At 36.8% G+C, this 26,883-nt stretch overlaps 3 protein-coding genes, 2 long non-coding RNA genes and 1 pseudogene across 11 annotated transcripts in view; 5 read left to right on the plus strand and 1 right to left on the minus strand.

The window, feature by feature from the left end:
* Positions 1 to 8,872, plus strand: part of DEG9 (DegP protease 9) — a 23,047-nt gene extending 14,175 nt beyond the window's left edge. The window contains exons 5-12 of one of the 6 annotated variants that reach the window (XR_015215975.1): positions 3,394 to 3,626; positions 4,489 to 4,590; positions 4,721 to 4,771; positions 4,869 to 4,973; positions 5,055 to 5,418; positions 5,584 to 5,756; positions 6,069 to 6,188; positions 6,926 to 8,872. Coding sequence is in view for 1 of the 6 variants with exons in the window: in XM_086597966.1 (XP_086454092.1) it covers positions 3,394 to 3,626; positions 4,489 to 4,590; positions 4,721 to 4,771; positions 4,869 to 4,973; positions 5,055 to 5,153 (590 nt within the window). In the remaining 5 variants the exon portion in view is untranslated. The other 5 variants (XR_015215974.1, XR_015215972.1, XR_015215973.1 and 2 more) reach the window with 5 other exon arrangements.
* Positions 8,195 to 19,275, minus strand: UVH3 (5'-3' exonuclease family protein). 2 transcript variants are annotated; one of them, XM_086597954.1, is made up of 15 exons: positions 18,853 to 19,275; positions 18,514 to 18,764; positions 18,179 to 18,438; positions 17,985 to 18,102; positions 16,534 to 16,611; positions 16,397 to 16,450; positions 15,493 to 15,677; positions 13,539 to 15,321; positions 11,917 to 12,111; positions 11,718 to 11,803; positions 11,197 to 11,491; positions 10,947 to 11,083; positions 10,183 to 10,267; positions 9,387 to 9,908; positions 8,195 to 9,055 (listed from the first exon to the last, which is right to left on the minus strand). In XM_086597954.1, the coding sequence occupies exons 1-15, from the start codon at positions 18,938 to 18,940 to the stop codon at positions 8,435 to 8,437; spliced, it is 4,758 nt and encodes a 1,585-aa protein (XP_086454080.1). In that variant the 5' UTR covers positions 18,941 to 19,275; the 3' UTR covers positions 8,195 to 8,434. The 2 variants fall into 2 exon arrangements, with proteins under 2 accessions (XP_086454080.1, XP_086454085.1); XM_086597959.1 differs by having other exon boundaries at positions 17,985 to 18,094; positions 18,853 to 19,138.
* Positions 19,276 to 19,607: 332 nt separating this feature from the next.
* On the plus strand, positions 19,608 to 20,537 carry LOC147523256 (anamorsin homolog pseudogene; annotated as a pseudogene).
* A 1,098-nt stretch (positions 20,538 to 21,635) lies between these two features.
* Positions 21,636 to 22,317, plus strand: LOC147523257 (uncharacterized). Its single transcript, XR_015196201.1, has 2 exons — positions 21,636 to 21,750; positions 21,973 to 22,317. It is a non-coding gene; the product is annotated as an uncharacterized LOC147523257 (long non-coding RNA).
* A 1,518-nt stretch (positions 22,318 to 23,835) lies between these two features.
* Positions 23,836 to 24,940, plus strand: LOC147523258 (ACT domain-containing protein ACR4-like). The gene is made up of 5 exons (XM_086570132.1): positions 23,836 to 24,032; positions 24,303 to 24,375; positions 24,479 to 24,524; positions 24,614 to 24,733; positions 24,875 to 24,940. Exons 1-5 carry the CDS (start codon positions 24,029 to 24,031, stop codon positions 24,938 to 24,940), a joined length of 309 nt encoding a protein of 102 aa, XP_086426258.1. The 5' UTR covers positions 23,836 to 24,028.
* A 336-nt stretch (positions 24,941 to 25,276) lies between these two features.
* LOC147523259 (uncharacterized) lies at positions 25,277 to 26,358 on the plus strand. Its single transcript, XR_015196202.1, has 3 exons — positions 25,277 to 25,610; positions 25,924 to 26,023; positions 26,118 to 26,358. It is a non-coding gene; the product is annotated as an uncharacterized LOC147523259 (long non-coding RNA).
* The last annotated feature ends 525 nt before the right edge of the window (positions 26,359 to 26,883 follow it).

The raw sequence follows: 26,883 nt of genomic DNA on the forward strand, positions 1-26,883 counted from the left end.
TTCTTGGCTGCCCCGTGTTTTTCCTTTTCCACAGCGCGGTTAGCCTCTCTGTCTCTTTCGATCATTGTCTACACCATCTCCATGGTAATGCCTCCTGCATGGTTCCTTCCGGCTTCCTGACGAAGATCCTCACCTTGCACTTCCACTTCACTACCCGCAGGTACGGCGGTTTCCGTTCCTTCCTGAGTGCCTTCTCTCTCTCCTCAACTCCTCATTTTCTTCTCTAAGTTTACCTACCTCCTCCTGAAGCAACCTAGTTGCCTTAGCCACTGAATCTTCGACTTCCTCTTCCCCCACCTCTATGTTTTCCACACTCGCTGTTTCGTTCTATACGGCCTCCTCTCTCGTCAGCCTTCCTCTACCTCTTCCTCTCTTAGCTGGAGCCATCTTTTGCAACTTTCCAAATCGTGGACCTACCTCGTCCCCACAGACGGCGCCAAATGTATGAACACAAATTACAACCTCTAAGATCCAATGTCCTAATACTCTCTCCCTCACTCTCTCTCTTTTTTCTTTTTCTTTTTTCCTCCTCTTTTCCTTTCCCTCTACTGTTCCTATTTATATTTTTCTCCCTTCTTTCCTATCCGTTGATCTCTCTCCCATCCTCTAGTCTACACTGGAACACCTATCCTCTTAGGGTTCCGCGGCCTTGCTGCTGTACCCCCCGTTCCTTCTCCACTAAGTTGCCTCTTCTTTGACTCTGACCGCACTTTTTCTCACATCCTCCTGTACGGCCTGTCCCCTTTTAGGGTGCCGCGGACACGATCTGGTGTTTCGCGCCTCCGCTCTCTTATCTTACTTCTGGCCAACGAGCATGCCACCTCGGTCGTCACAAAATAGGCTAACACACTCGGTAAAAGTGATATTTCATTAATAAAGAAAAGTAGGTTTAGAAGGCCTACATTACAAGAGAAAAACCGAAAAATAAATATTTACAAGAGATGAAACAAAACATGAGAAAAATAACCCCAACACATGCACCGTCACCCCATGTCTAAGAACATAAGACGATCCTATCTAGCTACAAAAGACTCAAAAAAAACATTCTCTTAACTCTTTGAAGACTTTAGACTACCGAAATAACAAAACTTTTATCAAGAGAATTGTCTTCTTAAGCGAGATTGAGATGCCATCAAAGTGACGACGGTTTCGCTCTAGCCAGATGCCCCATAGGATCGCAAAAGGTAATAAGCTCCACATGCGATTTCCAAAAGAAGAGAAAGAACTATGACCCCAACTTTTAAGCAAATCCAATACACGGCCCGGGCATACCCAAGTCATTCCAAACTCTAAAAGAAAAGCATACCATATTTTCCAAGAAAAAGGACACCAAAGAAGTACATGATTCACAGACTCGCCATCCTTTCAACACAACTGACAATAATTTATCAAACACATTTTACGACGCCTGAGGTTATTAATGGTAAGGATGCGTTCCAAGAAAGCACACCATGCAAAGAAAGCAATGTTGGAGGGAATTTTGGATTTCCAAATTATAGTCCTAGGGAATTCAGGAATGGGGCTAGAATTACACAACCAAGAAATGATAGAAAAATAAAAAGACTTAACTGTTACCTTCCTTAGGACTCTGATGGTCTAATGCTAAATTTTTCGTGGTGTGTGTTATGTGGTCCGACAATGGGTATTACATCTTTATAATATGCAAGAAATTGCATCCATGTAAGATGAGTTGACAATAGATGGTTGAAAACACTTGAAGCGTTTATCTTGCTTACATACCCGGGTCAATAATGTAACTTAACCAACAATGCTGTGCTATTAAATCGGCGAGTACTCAGCGGTGTGGAATCGCTACTCGGTACCTAGCCGACCCGACCAACCAATTACTCCCCATAAGTGATCGGGGTCCAAAAATCACCGAGTAATCGGCCGAGTTGCCGATTTATGACGAATCGGAATCGGGCGAGTTACTCACCATAAATCGGTATATAAAAGAAAACCGAGATTTTTCTTTTTTTCAACCGCGAAATCAAGTTAGGGCTTTTCTCCAGCCGCAAAAACAAGCTCCAATTCTAGCTTCTCTCCAATTCTAGCCGTGAAAACAAGCTCCAATTCCAGGTACGTTTTTTTCTTTTTCTCCACTTTCTCCACTTTCTTTTTTTCTTTTTCTCTCTGTCTCTCACTCTCTCCAGTCTCTTCTTCTCTACGTTTTTTTTCCCCTTCTCTTCTCCTCTCCAGTCTGCCACTCGCCCACTCTCCACTCTCTTCTCCTCTCCACTCTCTTTACAAATGCAAAACGTCGATTTTTTTCCCCCCGATAATCTTCACAAAATATGTTCAGTGAACACTATGTTGTGTATTTTGACTGAACACTATGTGGTGTATTATGATTTTTAAGAACCCACTTGAATACTTGATGACAACTTAATATAAAAAAAATAAAAATAAATGTGCGACCCATGTTTTGCATTTGTAACTATGACAAGTTAAAGAAAAGAAAAGATTGAAAAAACAATGATATTGACTGAAACTTTAGTGGTCAAATAACTATGGACAATGTCAACATTTCTATAGCATATTGATAGCAAAAATTTGGTACCATGTTGTATGTCACATTGCCCAGCATCAATGTACATGCTACATATAAACATAAAAATTAAGACATCTCGAGTAATCCCGATTAATCCCCGACCGAGTAGACCTACTCGCTACTCGCTCCTCCACCGAGTAGCGGTTTAAAAAATCGCCCGAGTAATCCCGATTAATCCCCGACCGAGTAGACCTACTCGCTACTCGCACCTCCGCCGAGTAGCGACCGAGTAGCGATTTAACTGCCCAGCAACAATGTTTCTTTGAGGGCACTCGGTCAAATGTCGCACCTTTTCTATTCGACTTCCACAGTTGGGTAGATACTTAGATTTTATGTGATGTATGTCTTTGTTACTCTCGAGGATCAAGTTGGCATAGGGAAAGTTACGGAAAGTCAGATTTAAGAAAATTACCACCGAATTAGTAAGTACTGAACAATTTATGGGAGGCCCTCAAAATTCAACGACTTCTTCCAAGAATTGAGAAGACACTAAGGCAGGGCGTTTAGCTTATCATCATTCAGATGATATATATGTTGCTTTGGTTATACCACATTAGGGCACCATAATGGCTTTAGGCTGACACTTCTTCATAGTCAGGCATAAAGCATTATTATCATTAATAATTTCCCCCCGTCCTCTCTCTCAAATGTTTCTACTCAATTTTTTTTTGAAACATATATTTTACATTCCATAACTTGTATATTTTTACTGTATGAAGCTAAATCATATTGAAAGTGATATGCTTAGTAGTCTTGAATTCCTGTATACACTTGACCTGATTCTTTTTGTTTCCTTCTCTAGACATGCATTGCATTCACTTTCACTCTTGCTGTCTATGCAGTTCCTTTTAGGCATGGAGAGCGTATTGGGTTTAGTTACCTTGTTTCTCAGAAATATACTGGAGAAAATGCTTTAGTTAAAGTTCTCCGGAGTAAAAAGATTCTTGAATTCAACATAAATCTTGCAACTCAAAAACGACTCATCCAGGCGCACATCAAGGGAAAGCCTCCTTCGTATTACATTGTTGGTGGACTCGTCTTTACAACTGTATCTGTCCCGTATCTTCGCTCTGAGGTGGAGTTAAACTTGACACTGTTTTTCCTGCTTCTTCCTTGTTCTCTCTTTTCTTTGGTTTGGCATTTTTACCTTTATCTCTGTTTAGTGCTTCTATTGTCGGAAGCTTATGCATGGAAAGTTGTGTACCAGTCTAATTGAATTAACAGCATGAAAATTTCATGATAGTTAAGCGGTCTTATGGTAACTGAAGTTGTTTACCAGCAAATATGCAAGTATGCTAGTTTCTCGTTCTGTTCATGCTAAAGGTTGATAACATTGTTCTCACTTTAGCACACTATCCAAAGAAAAAGGAAGGTCTTGATCTAAGACTGCATTGTCATTACCGTCCCTAATGAAAGGCCTTATCATGTCAATGTGCGGGGTAATTTTCCTTATTATTAAGTAGTGAAATACCAATGTAACAAAAGAATAATTATTTGAACCAGGGGCAGCTGTGTTTTCTCTTTTCTCACCTTGATATGATTTTAGTTAGCAAGAGAAAAACAAGAGTTGGATAATTTTTGAGCATTGTTCTAATTCAGCTTTGCTTTTCTTTATGGTAAGAGATGGAAATACTGAGATTTTGAATCCTAAGAAACTATGTAGAAGCTGGGGTCTTCAAGAAATGTTTCAGATTTAAATCTCTCAACAACTCTTTGATATATTCATATATCCTTTTTCATCTGTTGTGAGTTATTTATGCTTTTTAGAAAGTATAATGGTGTAGCATCTGTCATGTGTCCAGGTGTGGATTTGGTCATTGTACTAATAGAATGCAAGACTACACACAACTTGTTATTTTTCTTAAGTACGTGCTACTTACCAAATAGTAGTTATCTCCTGGTTAAGCGTGCTAATTTTTTGTAATATCTTGTCACAGTATGGAAAAGATTATGAATTTGAGGCACCGGTGAAGCTATTGGTAAAGCATTTGCACGAGATGGCACAATCAAAAGATGAGCAACTTGTGGTTGTTTCTCAGGTATTTTGTATCCTGTTTTCTCATTTTTTTGGCATCTGATTTTGATTTCGCCAAGTGATAATGGCTTATTCTTGATGCACTTTGTATTGGTCCTGGATTGTGTAATGAGAGTGTTTGCACATTTCTGTAGGTACTTGTAGCTGATATAAATATAGGGTATGAGGACATTGTCAATACTCAGGTTGGTAGATCTCCCAGAAATGCCTCATGCATAACTAGGTTTCCTGGTTGAAACTCTTCAGTTGCCGAAACCTAATTTCTTGCGTGGTGTATTATAGGTTCTTCAATTCAATGGTAAACCTGTGAAGAATCTGAAAGACTTGGCCAAAATGGTAGACAGCTGCAATGACGAGTATTTGAAGTTTGATCTGGAGTTCCAACAGGTCTCTCTCTCTCTCTCTCTCTCTCTCTCTCTCTCTCTCTCTCTACAAACACTCATACACACCCTTTTTACTTTCTGGCAGATAGTTGTTCTTCAGACTAAGAATGCCAAGGCAGCAACACTAGATATTCTCGCCACTCATTGCATACCGTCGGCAATGTCTGATGATCTCAAACAGTGAAGATGAGATATAAGCAATCACCCCAGTTTTGGTTACTTAGCACCCAAATTATAGTTGAAAGAAAAGGGAGCCAGAAAGAATCAACTCCTGTAAGCAGCAAAGCCATCAGAAACTCATGCTGGTTACCATGTTTTGCCATCTCCATCCAGAGACAGTGGGATGTTACCCTAAAGCTGCTCTTCTCTAAAACAGTTGGATGCCATCACATTGCTGAGATCGCCAGGAGAAGAAGCGTGGTTTGAGCTCCCTCTGTTTGAAATCGAAGGTTAAAACATTTTTTTTACGCAAATGAATTAGTTGGTTATACTTTTTGGTCTTTTTACAAGTACTTGAGACAAAGTTTACTGTAACAGCATCAACTCACATATCAATTTTGTATTTCTAATGAATTTATGAGAACTCAATTTGAAATCCCAACAATTTTATTCAGGAATGACATCTTGCGGTTCCATATGCAAACTAATGAATGGACCATTTCAGGTGGGCTAGGCTTGGCTCATGGAGTTTAAGATCAGTGAGAGTCTAGTACTCTCTACCTTTATAGTACAGATAACAACGTAGGCTCGAAGGCCCAATTTCGTGTAGACGCGTTCTGTGACTTCTGTGAGTTCTGTCCTTCATCTTTCAGTCTCTTTCTAATCCTTCCATTCTTTGAGTTTTTGATCCTCAAGTTACGGAGTTAAATTCTATCCCAAGATAATGTTATGAAACCATTACGGCTTTGATAAAGAAATCTATAAAATAGTACGATCTTTCTGTTATAGACACTAATATGCTAACTCGTCCCTTCGAAAGTTCGAAGTCTACAACAAACTACGAGAATGATAATTTACTATTGAAAAATGGAGGAAGATAGCAATAGCTCTTCAAATATTGTTCTAGCGAAGAAGATGCATTATATTTTTTAGCACACAGGTGAAGACGTGAAGTTGATTAGAGATGTTGCTGTCCAGAACAGAAGTTGGACGTTTGAACCACCAATGCAGTCCAAAAGAATAATAGTCAACCATGACAGTATGACACAGCTCATTCTAGGTAGAACAACTAAATCAAATAAAATCTTCAAGATGAGAAAGAATAAGTAATAAGATGTATGTTTTCAATGTATCTCTATAACTGAATTTGCTAATATGTAAAGTGTTAATGTGAAATGAAATCTATGAGACCTTCTATATGTACCAACAGCGTAGTGTGAAATATCATCTCCCTTCTTCTCTTATATATGATGCTCAAATCTTTGTCCTCTACCACATATATAGAAGAAATGGAGAAGACCTCCTTCAACAAGTTTGGTTTCCTTTGCGTTCTTTTGCTTATTGCATCAAGTATAGATGTGGTTTTAGTTTTGGTTTCATTTATCTAATACCATTTAGATGTGGGGATATTAAATTATATAAATTCTCTCGTTTTTGTACTCGAAAATACTGAAAAATCTGAATTTTAGCTTTCAAAGTGTGTGCTAAGAATGTACATACACAAATGAAGAAGTTGTATGCATAAATTAATTTTCTCATTCTACAATTTTGTGTGTATTTATAACTTTTCGGTTGTGCTTCATATAAAAGTTAATCTCATGTTTTGTCTGAACACAATCACTCATCAAAGGACGTACTTTTATCCTCGTGCTGGACTTACTAGCCAATCAGTAACGTTAATTCTCCAAGGAATCAATGGACTTACAATCGTACTCTACTTCTTGTTTGTCAATTAACCAAAAAAAGTTGCAATCAGTAAAAGAAAGACCTTAACAATATTGTCTGTAATTTGTGCAGGTCTGCCATCTTTGGTTCTGTCTTTATCAACAGAAAGTATTGGTGAGGATTGCTTTAAAAATATGGGAAAGCCTTGTAAGACTAACCAAGACTGTGGGATCAGATGCATAGAATGCGTCGGAGTATGTTATGACAAGCGATGTAGATGTGAGAACACTGTGTTCCGTCATGCATAGGAAGAGTGGAAGACTTGCAATTCAAGTACCATATTGCACATTTGCACCCAAACATTTGTTGAGAATATTGATCTATCTGTGCTGAAATAAAGTTTGGAATGGAAGTTTGAAGGACAAATACAATGAAATATTGCGGTTATTTTAGTTTTATGATTCTTGTAGTTACAGACTTTTGGCAATTGCACATTCTATCTTGTTTGGAGGACAATTGGAAAAAAAAAATGTGCGCCAGAATAAAATAATGAAAGAAATAGTGTACAAGTCTGTTACAGCTTAATCAAACCAATAGTCCAATAGTACACACACCATACCCGGCACCTAAAAAATGCACATATCGCTCACGTGACTTCTCGTTCAACGATTTGCTACTAGGTAGGTTAGAAGCTATAATCACGTCTCTCCATGTGTAAATGATTCCGCACTCATTGTGCCTTGTTGCATTAGCTATCCATCTGCTTCTCAGTTGCCATGGTATTGCTCCTGACTCCTGAGCCAAATTCCGCACTGCCGCCTTCGAGTCAGACTTGCCAAAAAGATATCCACCCACTTCAGAGTTCAGACAGAGATTTCAATGCTCTCCAATATAGCAGTACAGTGCCCTCTGCTAAATGATTTTTTGAAACTGCTAAGTTCCTACGAACTCGCCACTGACATTCCTGAAGGGGACAGTACATGACTACTTGTCTCTGCATTTTCAGGATTGAACTACTTGTACCCTTTGCTTTGGCCTATATGGCTATTATCGATCATTGAGCACTTAAACTGGCACTATTCCAGTAAGTATCTGGGCAAAACAAAATAATAATAATAATAATGTAATCCCTGTTCAAAAAGGTATTGATTAGTCGGAAATATAATCTAGAAGACGCCGAGTTTAATACTGTGCTAAAGTTCTTATGGGTCTTTTCCTTGCGTAGTTGTATTTGGGTCTCCCGCCAATGATCATACTCTTAGGTAGGAATGAAATACTTTTGGTTTCGATTAATGATACAGGTAGGGGTCCGCCTTAACCCTATAACTTATTTTTTTTAAAACAAAAGAATGGGACCATATTAATAAGTTATTAACGTCAGTGCTGCATCCAGACTAGTCGGGATAAAACAATTATTTTGTATTTCTGTGTACCAGGTTGACAACCCAAAATAAGTTAATTGTTAAGAACATAGGATCCAAAATGTACATTGCGAATGTTTTTTACACCATTCCTCGAGGCACCAAACCTCAAAACGCCAGCAGGTAATCTCTTTAAAGCTAATTTTCTCTTTTCCAATCATAGATAACTATTGCATATGCTAAAAGAAGGCAAGAGACCATGTGCAACTGTGCAAGAAATTCAAGTCTTCCTTCTTTTTCTCCTCAGAAAAGGCATAGGAGTCAAGCAAGCAGTAGAAGTTGTACTAGGATCCCCCTTCGGCAGTCTGTCTCCTTGCAATACACCTACCCTAGTCGAGTCATGGTCAACTATGCAATTTAGAGGATTCAGACTGTCAGTGATAATAAGATCGTCCACCCTCCTTCCAGTTGATTCATCCAAATCTCTTGTTGGACTAGGAAACAATTGAACTGGTTCAGTATCTGGCTCACCTTCGTCCATACAAAACCCACCTCCCATTGCAAGGTAGTCTGCAGAGAATCCATCTTCAAGAGATACATTCACATCTTCAGGGAATCTTGTGGACGTTGAAACTACCTGAGGTGAATCATTTTCATCCTTATCTTCATCTAAGCAAAACCCACCACCCTTTTCGTGGTAGTCGCAGCCATCTTCGGAAAATGGCTCGCCATCCTTTTGACTGAGATTAGAACCAGCATCTTTGCAAATGTCTTCACAAACTGGTTCTTGCTCCACTTCCTTATCCAAGCCTTGTATGTCTGTTTGGTTAGTTGGGTTGCTTAGTCCAGCAGTCTCTGGATCATCTTCTGTGTATTTTACTTGCTTCCGAGGTCTTCTCGACTGATTAAAGGAGATTTGATCAAAAGAAGAGAAAGTGATAAGAAAATAAATAAGTAGAGTATTTGCAAAGGTCAGTTCAGCTAATAATGAATACGGCACCATATTAAGCTGGGCTGGGCCCACATGTGGGGCCAGAAAGCCAGACAGCATATTGACGACTCCCAAGTAAGAGATCTCCTATGCTAACTGGAATTCGAGAGCTAAAATCCACATTTGTTTTTGGATATAAACTTCCTAAATTGAATGTTAGAGTGGTTGTAAAATAACCAGTTATCTACGAGATGTCAAGTTTCCTCGTAATTTTCCTGAAATGGAAAAGCTGCAAATGTACCTCTCGCATCTCGTACAGCCTTTCTGTGTTTTCAAGTTGCATCTCCAGTTCATCATTGGAACTGTTTATATTGCTAGAGCTAGTTTTAGTTGATTCATGTCCAGGAGTTTCTTTTCCCCTTCCTTTTGCTGCTGCCCTGCCTCTTCCTCTTCCCCTCCCTCTCCCATTTCCACTTGATCCTTTCCTAGAACTTCGTCTTTGTTCTTCCTCAATCAAGGACTCTCCTGCTTCAGTTGACACAGGTACAGAGTTCTTCTTCCTCCTTGACTGCTTTACAGTCAATTTTCTTGAAGTGCTACATTCGTTCTCAGCAATAGTATCCTCCTCTACAAAAGAGTTCTCTTTGATCCTATCAGGTCCAGACGGACTAATCCTTTTCGTGGACGCTTCCTCTGGAAGAGGATCCATCACATCGGATGACCTTTTCCCAGTAATTCCTTTAACAGCTTTCTTGATTCTCTTGCTACGAATTTTTGCAAATCTCTCATTGAAAGTGTAAAATGCTTCCAAACGCAGCTGGGTCTGCATCAGGTAGGTTTGTAAGATGATTACGTTCTCAAAGATGAAACATTTTCATTCAACAAAAATATGAACATTTAGTAGCCTATTCTCAACTGATTTCTTCTCATGAAAATAGATTTCTTACGAATGAAAAGGAAACATAACAAACAAAATAATTTTTTAATTTTCTAATACTGCCTAAACAACAACCAATATGTGGGATAATAGCATTATTATGGAATTCAAGCAGATTATCATAAAATAATACAAAGGATGAGAGGAATAAAAGCCAGACCTCATGTTTGTTATACTCCTTTAATACAGGCACTAGCAACTCATCAGCCTTCTGATTACTCCATCCAAACTTTTCCCAACATAATCTGCAAGTACACAGTTTGCTCAGAAGATCAGCAGTGGCATTCTCATCTATATAATATGGAGCAGTGGTGTGGTACCTCACCATCACAACCATCCACTGCTCCATATCAATTTCACTCCTCAAATTTATATCTTCATCCCCTCAACTTCTGGATGGTTGGGATAATATGGAGAAAGTAAATATGTGCTGCTGGATCTAATCCCCCACGTCCCCAAACACACACATACACACACACACTCTTAATGTAGAGCCACAAGTCCCACCCATAACATTTTCGTAAAACCAAGTTTACCATCTACAGAGGCATATGGTGTCACTGCAGATACGAGGCCCAGGCACCCACTAGATATCATAAACTGCAAAGGTGCATGATATGCTACTTCAACAGGCCACTTTTGCATAACAATCAGTGAAAATACTACTGTTTTAATTCAATATCCACATTGTAAACCTCAAAAACCATGCTATCTCCCCTTTCAGCATCAAATAATCCAATATTTATATCTTTAGATATACCATTAGACAACACATTCACCAATACCATCCTGGACTAAAATGCCTTGTGGTGCTCATCTTTACTAACAAGTCAAAAAGATGTCTATATTTATAGCCCATATAATAATAACAATGAAAGTGAAGGCCCAATAGAAACTAGTAGGAATATTTTAAATATGACTTACTTGCGAAGAACTAATAAATCTGGTTTTCCCCATGAGAAAGGATCTGTTGACTTGTCCACTTGTGGAGAAACATAAGCAGAAACGACTGCCTCACTTGGAAAAGATGAAGGAATATGCCAATTCTTGCTCACATTCCTCTGTGCACATGAATGAATGAGAAACATAAGAAAAATTAAGAGCTGGCCTAAAAGTGAAGTAATTCATTCAATGCAAGACCAAAAGAAACAAAAGAAAGTAATCAGAGCATTACATGTTTATCCATAAATATACGCTGCGTCTTATGGATATCATCGGTAGACTGTTTATTATCATGACCTTCCGAAACATCTCCACCAGTTGCAATACCTCCATTCATCTCTTTAGAGCAATCTTCACCATTGTAACTTGCTTTTGACCCCCTTTTCTTCGAACCAGCTCCAGTTTGAGTGTCAAGCTTTCCTAAAATAGTTGGATCTGGGGATTCAATCCATTCCCTGAAATTTTTTAGGCCAGCTTCCTCGGGAAATGCATTTACAACCTCAATAGCATTTACAATGCCAATACCACTGCAGTTAAAAAAAGCTGTAAGACTTCTGCTTATGGCTCATAGATCAACTCAAACGAATTACAACCGAAAATACTACATGTATCACCTAGTGTTGGCTGTCTGTCGACAGCAAGCCATGGTTATGCAGGTCCAAATTCTCACAAATTAATTAACCCAAAAGTGAGGAGAAAAAACATAAAAGCAAGAGAATACAGCATCCTTGTGACTGTTGAACCAGAACTTACCTAACACCTTCAGTATAATCACTTCCAAGTAGCAGAGCCATGCGGATAAGTTGTTCTCTTGTAAGCCCAAGGTCACTCTCAATGTCCTAACCACAGTATACGAACAATAACTTTAAAATTAAGGAAATAAAAAGTACTCTGATATATCATCAAACAGTCAGGAAAATATACAAAATAATCACATCTCTTAGATGCAGACCTTCATAAAGTATGTCTCAACATACTTGCGATCATCAAAGATATTCTTGTAAACACTTCGGGCCCCAAACAAGAACACATCTGAATCATCAGTAACAACACCATCAACAAGATCTGTTAATTCCATATAAGCACATTGAGCTTCAGCTTCCATAGGCGCAATAATATATGGCAAGCCAAACATTTGCAGTAGTTCCTAGCAACCACCAAACAAAAATCCCGTTAAGCATTCAGGTTAAACAGCTGTATCCAACAATATATACAGATTTTCAATCAGGCACTAATTGATGCCTAATATTGGACACTTTGTTATATTCAAAATGTTGCCTATTAATCATAGTGAGATGAACACTTCCATAATCATAGGCCGAATACTGAAAAACTTCAACTCTTCTCTGCAACAACATCCCATGCATCTCTACTTTTGAGTTTCGCCAAAACAATTCACATAACAGAAAAGATAAACATATGCGGCTTCCGGTATAATTTGAGTCTTCAGTATTCAAACTATTAAACAATGGGTTACAGCTTATACTGTTTGGTCCGTGAATCTGACCAAGTGACCAGGCCAAGCAAATCATTGCTTCCGTAATTAATCTCCGAGAGTTGGTGATGGTCAAGTATGACCAAAATATGACTTTGGAACCTAATTCCAATGTCTATGTCGATTTTAGGGTTCGACAACCTTGTTCCTCGCGAAGAACACGAACTCTCACTCAAGAATTAGAAAACCTTTCTCTAACACTCAAACTTTATTATTCATCCACACTGACTATGGCCAATGGCCTACAACTCAATTTATAGCTTTCTACTGCTTTGAAACCAATTCTAATCAAAATAGAAACATTAAATTCGTAATTAAAATAATCCTAAAAATAGAAATAGCCTAAAACACTCTAAAACACTAATTAGACTCAATTCCTAAAAATCCCTAAAATTACTAATAATAATAGTAATTAATTTGGGGATGATCAACTATAGGATGCATCAGTTAGTACTGAAAGCGCATAAATTAATCAATTATCATAATGAATATGATGTTTAGAAATAACTTGACACTTAAATTCTTACTGACATAAATTGCTTTACAGCATTTATTTCCTTTTTGTTAATAAGGATATACCCAAAGTAGGCTTAAGTAAAATGTTGTGAATGCAAATACCAATAACAAAAGTACAATTATCACCATAATATCAGAGTTTCTTAATGCTTGACGGAACTTTAAGAAGAGAATCGTGCTTAATGTCTAGACCTTGGGTTCATCGCTGCTATGCCATAGTTTTGGTTTCAGTGGGTTGGTTATCAATGATTGCGGAAAAATAGGTATTAATAACGAAGACAGCAATCTGATAATAATGACACAGAAAAGACTATTCATGCTGTACCAAGAAGGAATAAATACCACAGACAAAAACAAAAAGTAGTATACAGTATCAACCTGCCGGTTAGAGATATTTAACAAAATTTTGCAACTGAGACTAGCAAGATCCCTGCACTTTCACACAGAGACCTACTTATGGAGAACTCCCGTTCAAAGAGGATAAGAACCTCCTTTGTGTCACTATAAAGAAACTGGTAGAATTCTATATTAATGAATACTAATTTATAAGTTTAAGCAGAGACCTGACATTCTGCAAACATCTCACTAGTGACAGATTCTGCATTACGTTCAAGCTTTCTTTGCTCCTCTCCTAAATTTATACGCTCTTGTCTTAGTTGTAGCATCTCTTCATCTAAACTACCCTCTGAAACTTCTATTGGGACCTCAACGTTGTTTTGGATTGTAGAATTATTTATGTTGTGCCTCATTTCCTCAGCAGGGACATCCAAACCATTTTCTGAAACCCGAATCTGCTCTAAGTGGACTGAAGTTGCTAATTCTTTTGCAGAATGTTTCTCCGGATAATTAGCAGCTTCGGTTGTCGCAAGTGAATGACACCTTGGTGCAGCTTCAAAATAATTTTGGTAAGCACCAACAAGATTTTCCTCAGTGGTATCACCCATCAATGCAGCAGAAACATGAGAAGTAACCTTAGAGCTACAGATTGACCCAACAAAGTTACTTTCTTTTGCACCATCCACAGAAGTATCCAAAACTTGGTTAACAATCAAGAGAACAGCCTTTGGTTCCGCAGGACTAACTGGATGAATGTAGGGTGTTTCCCTGTGAGCACTGCCAAGTTCAGTGGTCGCTTTGCTCAAGATCCCATGTTCAAAGACCAAGTTTCCTTCACACGGTCTATGCATCAGTGTTTCTTTTTCTTCACTCCCACTTTCAACTTCTACAGAAAATGAAACTTCTACGTGTGGGGATTCAATGATTTTCGTGTTATCATTTTTAACCACATGATCCAGCTCTTTTACTCCTACGGCAGCCTTGTATGATGTTTTGCATGGTCTGATATCTTTTTCTGCGGGCAAATTAAGTGAATCTATTTCATCTTTTTCAAGAATCAAATCAGGAATCAATCTGTTCTGCTGATCCATTTCTCTGGAAATTTCAACGTTTTCTTTTCCAGAAGATGTGAACTTTAACTCATCTCTCGCGAAATCCTCAATACTTCTCCTAATTGCTTCTTCCAGATCAGCTTCTTCCATTAAAGAACCCCTTGACATAGCTTTGTTATTTGCATCGAGACATGGTAAAGCATTTCCACTAACATCACACACTACTTCCTCCCATTCCACTTCATCTTCATCTTTATTAGTTTCTTTTCCCAAAGACAGCTGATTTTCCTCCTTAACAACATTGCTAAAGCTAACACCTTGTTCATCATTAATTCCATCCTCCCACAAACAAACTGATGCAGTATCAGAAGGATGTTCACCAGACAAATCATTCTTAGCAGGAGATAGAGCGACTGAACTTCCTGCTACTAAGTACGTAAATAAATCATCATCCTCTGTACTTTTGCTTCCCGTGTCATCTTCAAAGAATGATACCTTCAAGCCAGTTCTGTTTTCTAAGGTCTGAGAAGTCCTGCTTTCTTCCATTGCATCAGTACCATCATCGTCAGAGTTACTAATTACACCATTTCTGCCCTCAGTAGCATCCAGGTTGTGGTTGTTTACGGAAAAGGCTTCAGGGCAACCGAATACAATTTTGTTGAAGATAGCCTCTCTACTTTCAGAATGGTTGTCCTCCCTCTTCTCTTGCTCGATCTCTTTCATGAGATCCAAATTCCGTTGCAAATCTCGGGTCATACGAATCCCCATTGCTCTTACCCTGCTAACGCGGAGGCGCCCTCTCTCATCAACATATGTCTCAACATCATTCAGATGACTTTCAGGTACATCTCGCCCAGACTCTGTTTCAATACTAGGCTGAGGGACAGCTGAAATGTGATTTGTAGATGATGATGTAGATGTGTCTCCATCTCGCTCAACTCCAGCAGATGTTAGTGTTCTGATTAAATGTAAAAAGCAATTTATGGAAATTTTTTGTGGGGCACAATAAAATAGTGTCTAATTATCTAAAAATATAATGGGACTGCCCAAAAAAACCTTCAACATGTATAAAATCTAAAATACTAATCCACAGACTATAAAATAAGACGCTTGACAGACGTTCACTCACTGTTTATCTCCAGTAAATGATGATGAAAATATGTATTCTCTATTCGCTTCAGAGGCTATTCGTGAAGTCTGCACCCCACCCACTCCCTTCCCAGCAGCAGATTTCTGTACCTCATTTATTTCACGGCGAAACGCGACAGTTTTGAGATAAGACTGTATTTGTAGCTCAGAAAATTTTTCAGGGGCCTGCATTAATCAAAGCCAATGAATAGAGACTTACAGTTCGAAAATGAGCAAACTAAATCAATGCAAAAGATGTATTTTACTCAATAAACTCGAGGTAGAACTATATACAAGATTTTTTGATTCTGCACTTGCAAGAAATAACTGAAATAAAAAAGAGAAGGCATTTTACGAGACACATAATTAAAGCTTAATGTATTGTAAATTATAGATTTGGTAAGTGATTGTAGGAATTTTCAATAATGCGTTTGTACAAAATATTGAAAATAAGGTCGATTGTACGAAGTAAATTTCCAGACACTCATATGGTAACAGTTACCACATCCACCAACAATTTTCTTATATTTACCCTTTCTCTTCAACCATTGTGCCTATGGAACATAGTAAATGACTAAATTTTAATCCATCTCAAAGGAAGCTTAGTGTAGTGCACAAAAAAAAAATGTAATGGTTCCCTTTATGTTTTCATGTCATCTCTTATGACCTGAAGGAATCCACGGTTATTTGTGCACGATGATGGGTTCGGTCTTCAGGTAGTATGGCATAATCGTAAATAAATATCATGCTGGGAAAGTGGGAAACAACAACAAAGGACAAACAAACACAAACAAACAAACTAACTAAACTGCCTATCTGGAAGAATGATTTAATATTTTAATGTGCATGTAAGAAGTTGATGTGCACAAATAATGGTTAAAGGGTGCTACCATATAAGGTATTACCTTCTTTACTTTCTGATACTTCTGCCTGTTTTCTGCCATCAATCTCTCTCTCATCTATCAAATACGAAAATATATAAAAAATGTATTATAGACTACTAAAAACAAAAATAAACAAATATTGAGGTCCAAATACATACCTGAACAAGAAGATCTAGTTGCATAGAGGGAGGCAGAGCAGCTAAGATGGCTGGATCAACTTTGCCATGCATTACAGGCTGAACCAATTAGAAAAGGTCAAGTCACCTACTAAAGTAGAGTTATATTACTGTATGCTTAAAAGTACGACTAGTGCTACCATACAAAAGTGCTTTACAGAGGCAATCCTTGAACCATAGTACATCCCCGGAGACTATTTAATTATTTATCATAAAGAGACAAAACATACCTATTACTAATGGGAGCAAACTTACAAACTACAAAGTTGGATCATCAAATACTATAATTACCATGAATTGTGATCCTAAATTTATGCAAACTGTTCATTTTCATGCTTAAGCAGGTCTGCGTGTATGACTAATGAGGATAAAATTTGGCAACAATGCCAAGATTGTCACTTTGAAATTTTATTTAATTATAGAAGTTATAAAATTTGCAAAATATATCCCCAACAATTGAAAATGATGATATATCTTCTTCCCATATCGTCCCTTATTTCTTGAAAATCGATCCATCTCCAACCACCAACTGAAGTATAGAAGCAACCCTAAGCCATCCCCAACAATTTTCAACTGAAAAACGTATGTACCCAACCACCAGCACATCAACAACAAATTTTCATAGCTTCCGTTATACATCTGAAGCTATTAGATTTATGTCAACATTCAACCTCTGCATAGTTCAAGATGCCAGAGATTCAAAGTCACTCTATTATTGCTTCTTATACTAGCATGAAGTTTGCGAGTTTACAGAAAGGATGAAAAAGAAACATAAAGCTTAAAGTATCTCTTCGTGGTTGAATAAATAACAATAACAATATTCTCTTAACTTTAATAGATAGAAGAAAATCATAAAGAAGGAGATTATTAGGATAAGCTCTCAGTTTTATAAAATCTGGTGATCTTTGTACTTAATGTCCAAAAATATTCAAATACTTATCCAATCAAGTTGAGTCTACCACTAAATTGCATGTTGAGTTACCAAAAGGTAATGACTATGACCAAGTGTCCAACGACCAGGTGAATATAGGCAAGAAAAGTTGAAGGACATGTTAATTGTCAAAAGAGAAGGATCAACTAACAGCATAAGAGCAACAAAAGTCCAATGAACACATCATGTATGCACGAGTATTAGCTTAACTTTTTCAACCTCGAGAATCCTGATATTTCAAATACATAAAATAATCAAATAATGGAAAGAAAATAAGAAATTGAACTAAAAGAAGAAAAATCTTAGTTTTGTGTTTTATATTGAAACTGCTCGTACACGAAAATGCTTAACCTTAAGATTAGCTTAAACAAAGCACATAAAGTAGCATGGTTGCATTTTTACCACTGACCAGGATTTTGCCAAAATAGAAGCGAGACTGTTGAAACCACGACCAACCCAAATCAAGAAAAGTGTAATAAACATAAAACAAGTAAGTACATACAAGTATCATTTCTTCATCTCCATCCCCATCACCTTCCTCAGAAATGCCATTGTGATCAGAATTCGATGCAGTACCACCGGACCCCCCATCCTCCTCTGCTGCAAGAGATGCTGCCAACCTAAACCAACTCGTCAAAACAATTCACAGCGACTAAAAATAAGTCTACTAAAACAACCATATGTTCAAAAACTTACATTGCATCAAGTGTTTGCTGATCATACCACTGAGAAGTAGTACCATTCCCTTTCATACTATCACCTCCCACTTCATCATCTTCCAACAAAACACCCTTCCCCTTCAAATCAACCTTCGCCTTCTCCAATTCCAATGCAACATCTTTCCCCTTCTCAATATCCTTCTCTATTTCCCCAACAACATTCTTCCCCTTAATTTCATTTTCCTTCCTTTGTTCCTCAAGCTTCTCCGCCAACTCCTTCACTCTCATCACCTTTAACTAGAAAAATAAAATACAAATCAATCAAAATAAAAACACAAATCAATCAAAATTCCAAAAAACACCCATACTTACATGATTAAGTAGCAATTTCTCAGCAGTTTTACGAATTTTCCCCTGGGCATTTTCTTTAAACCTCCGTCTAGCAATAACCGTACGACGTTTAATCGCAGGCGTACCCCCATCAAACACGAAAACGGGCATAGTCCTAAGAAACAATAACTTACATATCCTTCTAAAAAATCCCAAAATATGCGCATTTCGTGCCATCTCTCCCTTTTCATCTCTCATTGCTTTAATAAATTGTACCATCCATATACTTGCATCTAAAATAAACATAATCAGATGACAATTAATAGGGTATAATTGTAATTTTAAAAATTAGGGTTAGGGTTTTGTGTTTTTTTAATTTACCTATAGCGAGTTTCTTTCCAGCTAGTGTTTCTACAGAAACACGACGACCGACTGGTGAGAGGAGTTCCCATAGTCCGTGGACTCCCATTTTTGTATCAGGATGATCCTCTTTTCTCTGTCCGCCAATTTTTTTATTTTTTTATTTTTTTATATAGCTCAAATATCAGTGTCGATATTAAACACTGATGGTTCTTTTGGGTGGGACACGGACCCATTTTGTGTTCGGGTTCAATTAATTGTGTTGGCCCTACATCCAAAACCGATTTCTTAACAAAACTGGAAAAACAACTCTCCAACCGAAAACAACTTTTCTTTTTTGACAGAGATAACTGGAAAATATGTTTTTTAGGTCAATAGTAATTTTATAATAATTTTTTTTTTTTTGGAAAATGGTAAAAAACAAATTTGGGATCCGCCCAACCCAAAATGGAAGGTGCTATAGCAAGTACTTTTTTTCAATAGGGCTATTTAGGGATTGGTCCTACTTATTTAGGGATATTTAGGAATAGGTCCTAAAATTATTGATTATTAGGCTTTAGTCCTACTTCTATCAATTGACCTTGAGTTATCTCAGTTGACCGTGGTCAACCCATTTTATAATAATATAATTTTTGTTTTTTTATAAAAATGGCCAAACTACTCTTGAGCGGGCTTGACCAGACTATCTCTAAAATGGAATGCCCATGAGTTTTATTCCAAATTTCACTTTAATCCCAACACTCAAACGCGTTCGCGACTCGCAAAAACTGCTTCATCAAATCCTCATTTTTGACACCCAAAAAAAAAAAAACCAAAGTCAAATCTTGGAAAAATTTCGATCAAAACTAAATGGGATCTATTTCTCAGGATACTGCTGAGATGAACGGAAGTGTTCTAGCACTTACAGACAATGTGGTCATGCCTGTCAGTGCAGTTTTGAATGCAATTGAAGAGCATGGGGTTAAAGGAATTGAACAGAACGATCTCTTAATTATCACACAAGCTTTATCTTTAAAATAGTTGCCAATTACATCTTCCTCACTGGATGCTGTTGTCTTTGTCTTGACGACACACAAGCTAGCTTCCTGGTCATGAGTTGCTCGAAGAGATGTTTAGAGCGTTAAAGCCTGGTGGTGCAGTTACCTTTCAAAAGTCTCAGTCAGTCGCAGTGAACAAAGATGAGATAGTTTCCTCTCTTAAGCGTAGGTTATTGCAGGCGGGATTTCTAGATGCAAAAGTATCATTGGAAAATCTCAATTCCTTCACAATTAGGGCCAATAAGCCTTCGTGGAAGATGGGTCCTCCTTTACAATAAAAAAAGTCTACAAAGAGTCTGCCCAAAGTACAGATTGACGATGATTTGGATCTGATTGATGAAGATAGTCGATCTTTTAACGGAAGAAGACTTGAAGAAACCACAATTGCTACCAGTTGATGATTGTGAAGTTGGAAGCACAAGGAAAGCATGCAAAAATTGTAGTTGTGGACGTGCTGAGGCAGTGGAGAAAGTGGAGAAGTTGGGACTCACTATGGACCAGATTGAGAATCCTCAGTCCTCATGTGGTAGTTGTGGTCTAGGTGATGCATTCCGTTGTGGCTCGTGCCCTTACAAAGGTCTGCCTCCATTTAAACTGGGTGAGAAGGTATCATTGGCTGGAAATTTTTTTGCATCTGACTTCTAGTTATCACAAAAGAAATCTATAGAGAAGTTTCACTACACCATAATAGGATATTTGCAACATGTACCTTTTTTGCTTTGCAACGGTTATTTACCGTTAGTAAGTTGCCAACGCTATATAAGCGTTAGTAATGTTGTAAAGCGTTGCGTTATTTCAGTGAATTTCATGAATTAATTGCTAATGCTTACAAAGCGTTTGAGAAGTGTTACAAATTAAAATTTCGCGAAAGAGAGAAACAATAAAAATCGCGCTCTATTATTTCGGTCTAAGTATAAAACATAACTTTCTCTTCTCTCTTCTCTCTTCTCTCTTCTCTCTCTCACCGTCGCAGATCCCTAAAATTGAAAAATAGATCTCGCATTCTCGCACTCCTCAAATTTTCAGTTCTCTCTCTTCAAATGCTTGACTTGTATGAAGTAATAATACAAATGATGACTTGATTTCGCAGTTCTGTCTTCAATAGTCTTTTTTTTTTGCTTGGTCTCCTTCTTCAGATCACTTTCTTATTTCTCTTTCCTCAAAAACCACCATCATTCAACCAATCAAAAATCAATCAATCCTCCAAATCTATGCTTCTCCTCGAAGTCTAATTAATTTTACTTCAAATTCAATCAGGTATTAATTTTAACATAAAGTTTCAAACTTTACTTTAATTTGTAATTGATTTTGTTCTCGTTTTTGTTTCAAAATGAATCAAGAACATGTTTAGTTATGAATGACAAAAAAAAATTGTTAATGTGGTAGGTTCTTGTTGGTGTGGTGAAGATGGCACAAAAAGCAAGGACTAAAGGGGATGGAAGGACTTCTTGACTGCTCATGATACAAAGATGGGAACTAGTATGAGTGATCCTGCAAAAAGAGATCGGTCGATGACTTAGTTGCTTTTCTTAGAACATTCTCAAAGGAGGAAGATTTAAAGGTAACTAATAATAATTAGCTTCTTCTCTATGGGTCAAGCACGCGTTTACAACTTTTTGCTCTCTCTCATTCAGTTTTTTTGCAACAATGGTTCGGTGTATCACAAAATGTGCAGCAGATCAAACAACTGTCGAGAGAGCTCTACGTAGCGAATCCCCAAAAAAGGGGGCTTGGTTGGACATTACAATATTTGACCTGCTTTTGTATATTGTAAATTTTTAACCCCTGTTTGGTTGTTATTGTGGTAGTGCATAAACTGGTTTGATCAACAATTCAACACCCAGACTACTTGTTGAACTACTCATTCCCATCCAAGAATGAGGTCATATCCTATTTTATTACTTGCTTATATATTTTATGTCAATGGTAATCTAGCAGTCATCTGTCCTCAATTTATGTACAAATGCTTTAGAACTTTGCTTTTAGTAAAAGATATATTACTAGTGTACTAGTTTTACAATTCAAATGATTACCATCCTGTTAGTAACATTAGTCGGTAAACATGACTAATTCTGCTGCTTTATAATTGTGGAACGATAAACAGGAGTGGGTTGCCACAAAACTAGGTAAATCTTCAAAGGCAGTAAAATCAAATTCCATGGTTGCTGTCGATTGTGAGATGGTCCTTTGTCAAGACAATACAGAAGCATTAGTTCAAGTGTGTGTTGTTGATGAAAATATGGAGGTAATTGAACCTCAATCTTTTATATGCACTATGAGCTCATTCCGAATCTTCTAAGGTTTTAAAATTACACATGTATAATATGCCTTATATTGTTGTGATTTCCTTAGGGTGTGTTCTGTTTTGTAGTTGTGTGGTCAATATTGTGAAAGTGTTGTTCACAATTGGTTTAGGGTAAGGATTTTACTGTGAACATTCCACGTATTGGCTTCATACATGTTTGTGGAGTCCATAAATCATATTTTCTTATGTGAGACTACTTGTAACTTAAACATCACTACTCCTTTGTATCCAAACCTCGTGGCATGTGGAATTAATGGCTGAGTTTGCAGCTCATATCCCATTTTTTTCTCTTATTCTTCAAAGTCTTTTCATTTCTCTTCTCTTTCCAAAGAAAGACAAAAAGACCACCACTAAATTCAGGTACCACCTTCTTTTTCTTCATCTTCTCTGACTTTTTTTCTTATAAATGACCAAGCAAGAGTTTTTTTTTTTTTTTCCATCTTGGGGTCTTTTTTGCATAGCATTTACACAACTTATTTTTATTGGATCTCTCATTTCTTTTCGAGCCCATTCTTGTTAATAAACAAGTATACACATAATTTTAACGACCATGTGTTTTGCTCCTATATAAATTTTGTTAGTTTCACTAGACTATATTTTTGAGCAAGTGGGAATGAAAGGAATGATCATAGGTATTGGAAGGAGTTTTCTTCTGTATGAATAAAGTAATAAATTATATGTCTATGATTGATTGTTTGTAGCTTTCTCCTTTTTTTTTCCCATGTTACTATGTTAGGTGAGTGGTCATGTACTCGTGTTTTTTTTCTTCCTTTATGACTTTTAGTGAATGTAGTAAGCAAATGCGTGTGAAATGGACCCAAGATCTCTGAAGATGAAATGTAAAAGTTTTAATAATTAATGATTTAAGACTCTAGTTTATGACTGTCATAATCAAAGCTACTGAATTATAGATGCCCCCTGCTTTTGGTTTTTGACTAATAGATCTGGGCTGATCTCTTTTTCACTAAATTTCGTATGTTGGTTAAATTTTTACTTTTAAAATTATTAGAATTACACAATTCTTGCTTTAGATCCAAGTTTGGTCGATTCGTATCCATGCGTCCGTATATTTTTTTTGGATAAATAGATTTTATTAGAATGGACTTTGCACTATTGCACTATTTTCTTTACTTTTTAACATCCTAGCTTGGTTGACACTTGCCAGTTGTGTTATGGTTTTGATTGTGTATGTCTTTGTTCGTTTGCGGTTTAAATTGTTTATGAAAGGCTGAAATTTCCACTTTCTAAAAATTGAAAGTGTGAATGAAGCTTCATGAGCTATTCCAACTTACAACTTAGAAGTGTCTGTTTGTGTTGGGAGTACTTGGGGACCCAAATTAAACCTAATTTAGTTGGCCTATGCTAGGTGCATAGGCACCGCCACTTGAGGCACTTGCAAATTGCAACCACATCGCTTACTTCATCTCTAATATATGAAACATCAACTACATACTTCCCCACCACACGAAAAGACGAGTGATTCTAGGGTGTCTAGGTTTATAGTTAGCCTGGCACTCCGGCCTCACTGATCCTAAATGAATAAACATATATAGCTATATAATAAAGAATACATTCTTGCTCAAATAGTATATATAACTCTACAAATTTTGGAAACTCATTTAATACGCAGTGAAGTTTAGACTTCCTTAGTAAATAAATAAAAGCACACCAAGCGAGAAGAGAAGAAGAAGAAGAAGAGAGAAAACTCAGTTACTTTCTTCTTGTTGTACTACTGTTTTCAGAATCTACAGAGAGGTTTCTGTTTATAAGTTTCTTTAATAAACAGAGAGACTAGTCAGTGGTTAAGGAAACTTTTTTGTTTTGTTTCGTGAGAAGCAAGGAATTTGATTTTATAATGGGTATGTCTCTTTTCTTCTCGTTTCCAATTGTTCTGTGACTCTAATGGGTTCGTTTTTTTTTTCTAATCACTTTTTTAACTGGTTGTTTTTAAAGGGTTTTCTAGTTCCTTTCTTGTTGAATTAGTCACTTATGGGGTGGTCTTGTTTTGGTTGATGGGTTTTCTTCAATTAATTCAGTTTTTTGTTCTTTCACTATTTTTTTGGTATGTGATATCCAATCCTGGGGGGTTGTTTCTAATTAACTGTAAACATGATTATTAAATTTTTCAGAGTATGACATCAGTTGTTCATGGGATCCAAAAGATGAATATGAGAAATTCATAAGAAGAATGAATCCACCCAGGTACAAAATTTACTTTTTTCCATGTAGTTAAAAAGTCACTTTTAAGACAACCCAGTATAATGAGTTGTATGAAAACTTATTATGTTCTCTTTGTACTTTTCAGGGTTGTAATTGACAATGAAGCTAGCAAGATTGCAACAGTTATTAGAGTAAGCCTTGTTTTATTTCCCTTTTATGAATCACGGGTGTTTGTATCCGGTTGGCATTTTCCCTGATTTTTGTTTACTTTGTAATGAAGGTTGATAGTGCAAACAAACATGGTATTCTTCTTGAAGTTGTACAAGTTCTTCTTGATATGAACCTAGCTTATTGTTACCAAAGCTTATATTTCTTCAGATGGAGGCTAGTTTATGGATCGGTAAGGTTTCTTTTTAATATTGGTAATGTACATTATTTTCTCCGGAACTTCTTTTTATGTTAGTGTGTGTGTGTAAATGATTGAGTTTCATTTTATTTTTCTACAATTGGAAGTTTATTTACTGCTTTAACGCTTTTATAGAACGATCTTGGGAATATTGTTGGCATGAGTAGTTTTGGTGAAAACCCTAAAGTGATCATTCTATGAGTTCCATAATGTTTTTATCATAACCTATGTTTGTTGGTTGGGAAGATATTCTAGTGTTTTTAGTTTTTAGTTTGTTAGAGTGTTCTGTTTATTTATTGGGAAGGAAAGGATACTTTTATTTGTTATATATTAGGAATTTTGTCTTCTTTCCTTTTCATCTTTATTGTCGTAGCATCATCATACACCTATTCACAAATATTAATGAACTCAATCAATTAATCTGTTCAACACTCCACCCTCTCGTGAAGGCTGTGGTTTGACCATTTTTTATTGATTTATTTGGAAGAGTTGCATGCAGGTTTTGATGTTGAATAGTTCATGTCTTATGTGTATTACGTTGCAAGTTTTGAGGGGTTCTCTAGCCATGACAAACGAAGAGAAAGGAGCCATGAAGAACGAAGAGAAAGGAAGTCAGATTTTGAAAATTCAGAAGATGAAAGGATGACAAGAATTGGATCTTTGAGGAAGAAAGCAATCAATGCGTCCACCAAATTTAGACATTCCCTTAAGAAAAAGAGCAGTCGAAGGAAAAGCGACCCTCGAGTTAGTTGTGTTTCAATTGAGGATGTTTGGGACGTTGAGGAGCTGTAGGCTGTAGATTCATTTCGTCAAGCATTGATTTTTGATGAATTTTGCCTGCAAGACATGACAATTATCACATGATGTTGAGGTACTCTCTCTATCATACCTTTTGTTAAAAGGAATAATTTTTTTATTTCTTCATGTCTGCATACATTAGTATTTTTAGAATGTTTATGTTATGTCAAGTTTGAGGTTATAATGGAGACAATACTTTTTTTAACTTAAAGTTCTCAAGGTTGACATTTTGCCTCCCTTCTAATGAGCATATGCTTGTCTGGTAATGAAAAGTTTGATGATAATTGCTCAATTAAATTTGTGAATATCAATTCTCTTATGGGTTCTGTATGTATGTGTGTTTTTTGTTTGTTTGTTTGCATGCTAATGGATTATTTAAATTGCAGATTCTTAAAAGCAAGAAAGATGGACGTTGAGAAAGCAAAGCACATGTGGGCTGAAATGATTCAGTGGAGAAAGGAGTTTGGTGCTGACACTATTTTGGAGGTAATATTTTTTTTTATACGACGATGGAGGATCTCTCAAGTGCCTCATTTATCTTGTTGGATTGACATGTTTATTATGTTGGTTCATTCATTAGGATTTTGAATTCCAAGAGTTGGATGAAGTCTTAAAGCATTACCCCCAGGGTCATCATGGGTTGTAATTGACAATAAAGCTAGCAAGACTGCGTATTATCAATGAGCCTACTGCTGTTTATTTGGCTTATGGTTTTGAGAAGAAAAACAATGAAACCATTCTTGTAATGAGCCTACTGCTGCTTATTTGGCTTATCGCTTTAAGAAGAAAAACAATGAAACCATTCTTGTATTTATTGTTTATTGTAGGTTTAGTTGGTCTCGCTACAAAATATGAGAAATTATTATTTTTTTAATAGCAACCCATCAGCAACGGTTTATAACCGTTACAAACGAATTTTAAATTATTTTTTTTAAATTAACTAACAACTTTGCAACGGTTAAAAACTGTTGGTAAAAATTTTAACAAATTACCAACGCTTAAAAAGCGTTGCAAAGGTTTTAAATATGTGTACGCAATAGTTATAATAAGCGTTGGAAAGTTCTGCTTGCAACGCTTTTTAAGCGTTGGAAATTTCTGTTTGCAACGCTTTTTAAGCGTTGCAAATATTTCCAACACTTTACCGACGCCATATTTGCAACGCTTAAAAAGCGTTGCGAAAATTATTATTAGCAACGCTTTTTTGCCGTTGCAAATAGCCTGTTATGGTGTGGTGTTTGTTGTTGAAGAATTTATTTACGATGGAGATGTTGTAGTTTGGAATAAAACTCATGGGCTTTCCATTTTAGAGATAGTCTGGTCAAGCCCACTCAAAGGTAGTTTGGCTA

Source organism: Coptis chinensis, chromosome 1 (assembly GCF_015680905.1).
Source record: "Coptis chinensis isolate HL-2020 chromosome 1, ASM1568090v1, whole genome shotgun sequence".
NCBI lineage: Eukaryota > Viridiplantae > Streptophyta > Magnoliopsida > Ranunculales > Ranunculaceae > Coptis > Coptis chinensis.

Excerpts from the sequence above, each read along its gene's own strand:
- LOC147523258 (XM_086570132.1), top strand. Across the intron at positions 24,376-24,478 it reads AGAAGAATGAATCCACCCAG|GGTTGTAATTGACAATGAAG; the intron begins GTACAAAATTTA and ends TGTACTTTTCAG. Across the intron at positions 24,734-24,874 it reads GGAGGCTAGTTTATGGATCG|AACGATCTTGGGAATATTGT; the intron begins GTAAGGTTTCTT and ends ACGCTTTTATAG.
- UVH3 (XM_086597954.1), bottom strand. The coding sequence starts at position 18,940 with ATGGGAGTCCACGGACTATGGGAACTCCTCTCACCAGTCGGTCGTCGT. Across the intron at positions 16,451-16,533 it reads AACTAGATCTTCTTGTTCAG|ATGAGAGAGAGATTGATGGC; the intron begins GTATGTATTTGG and ends CGTATTTGATAG. Across the intron at positions 11,492-11,717 it reads GATTATACTGAAGGTGTTAG|TGGTATTGGCATTGTAAATG; the intron begins GTAAGTTCTGGT and ends TTTTAACTGCAG.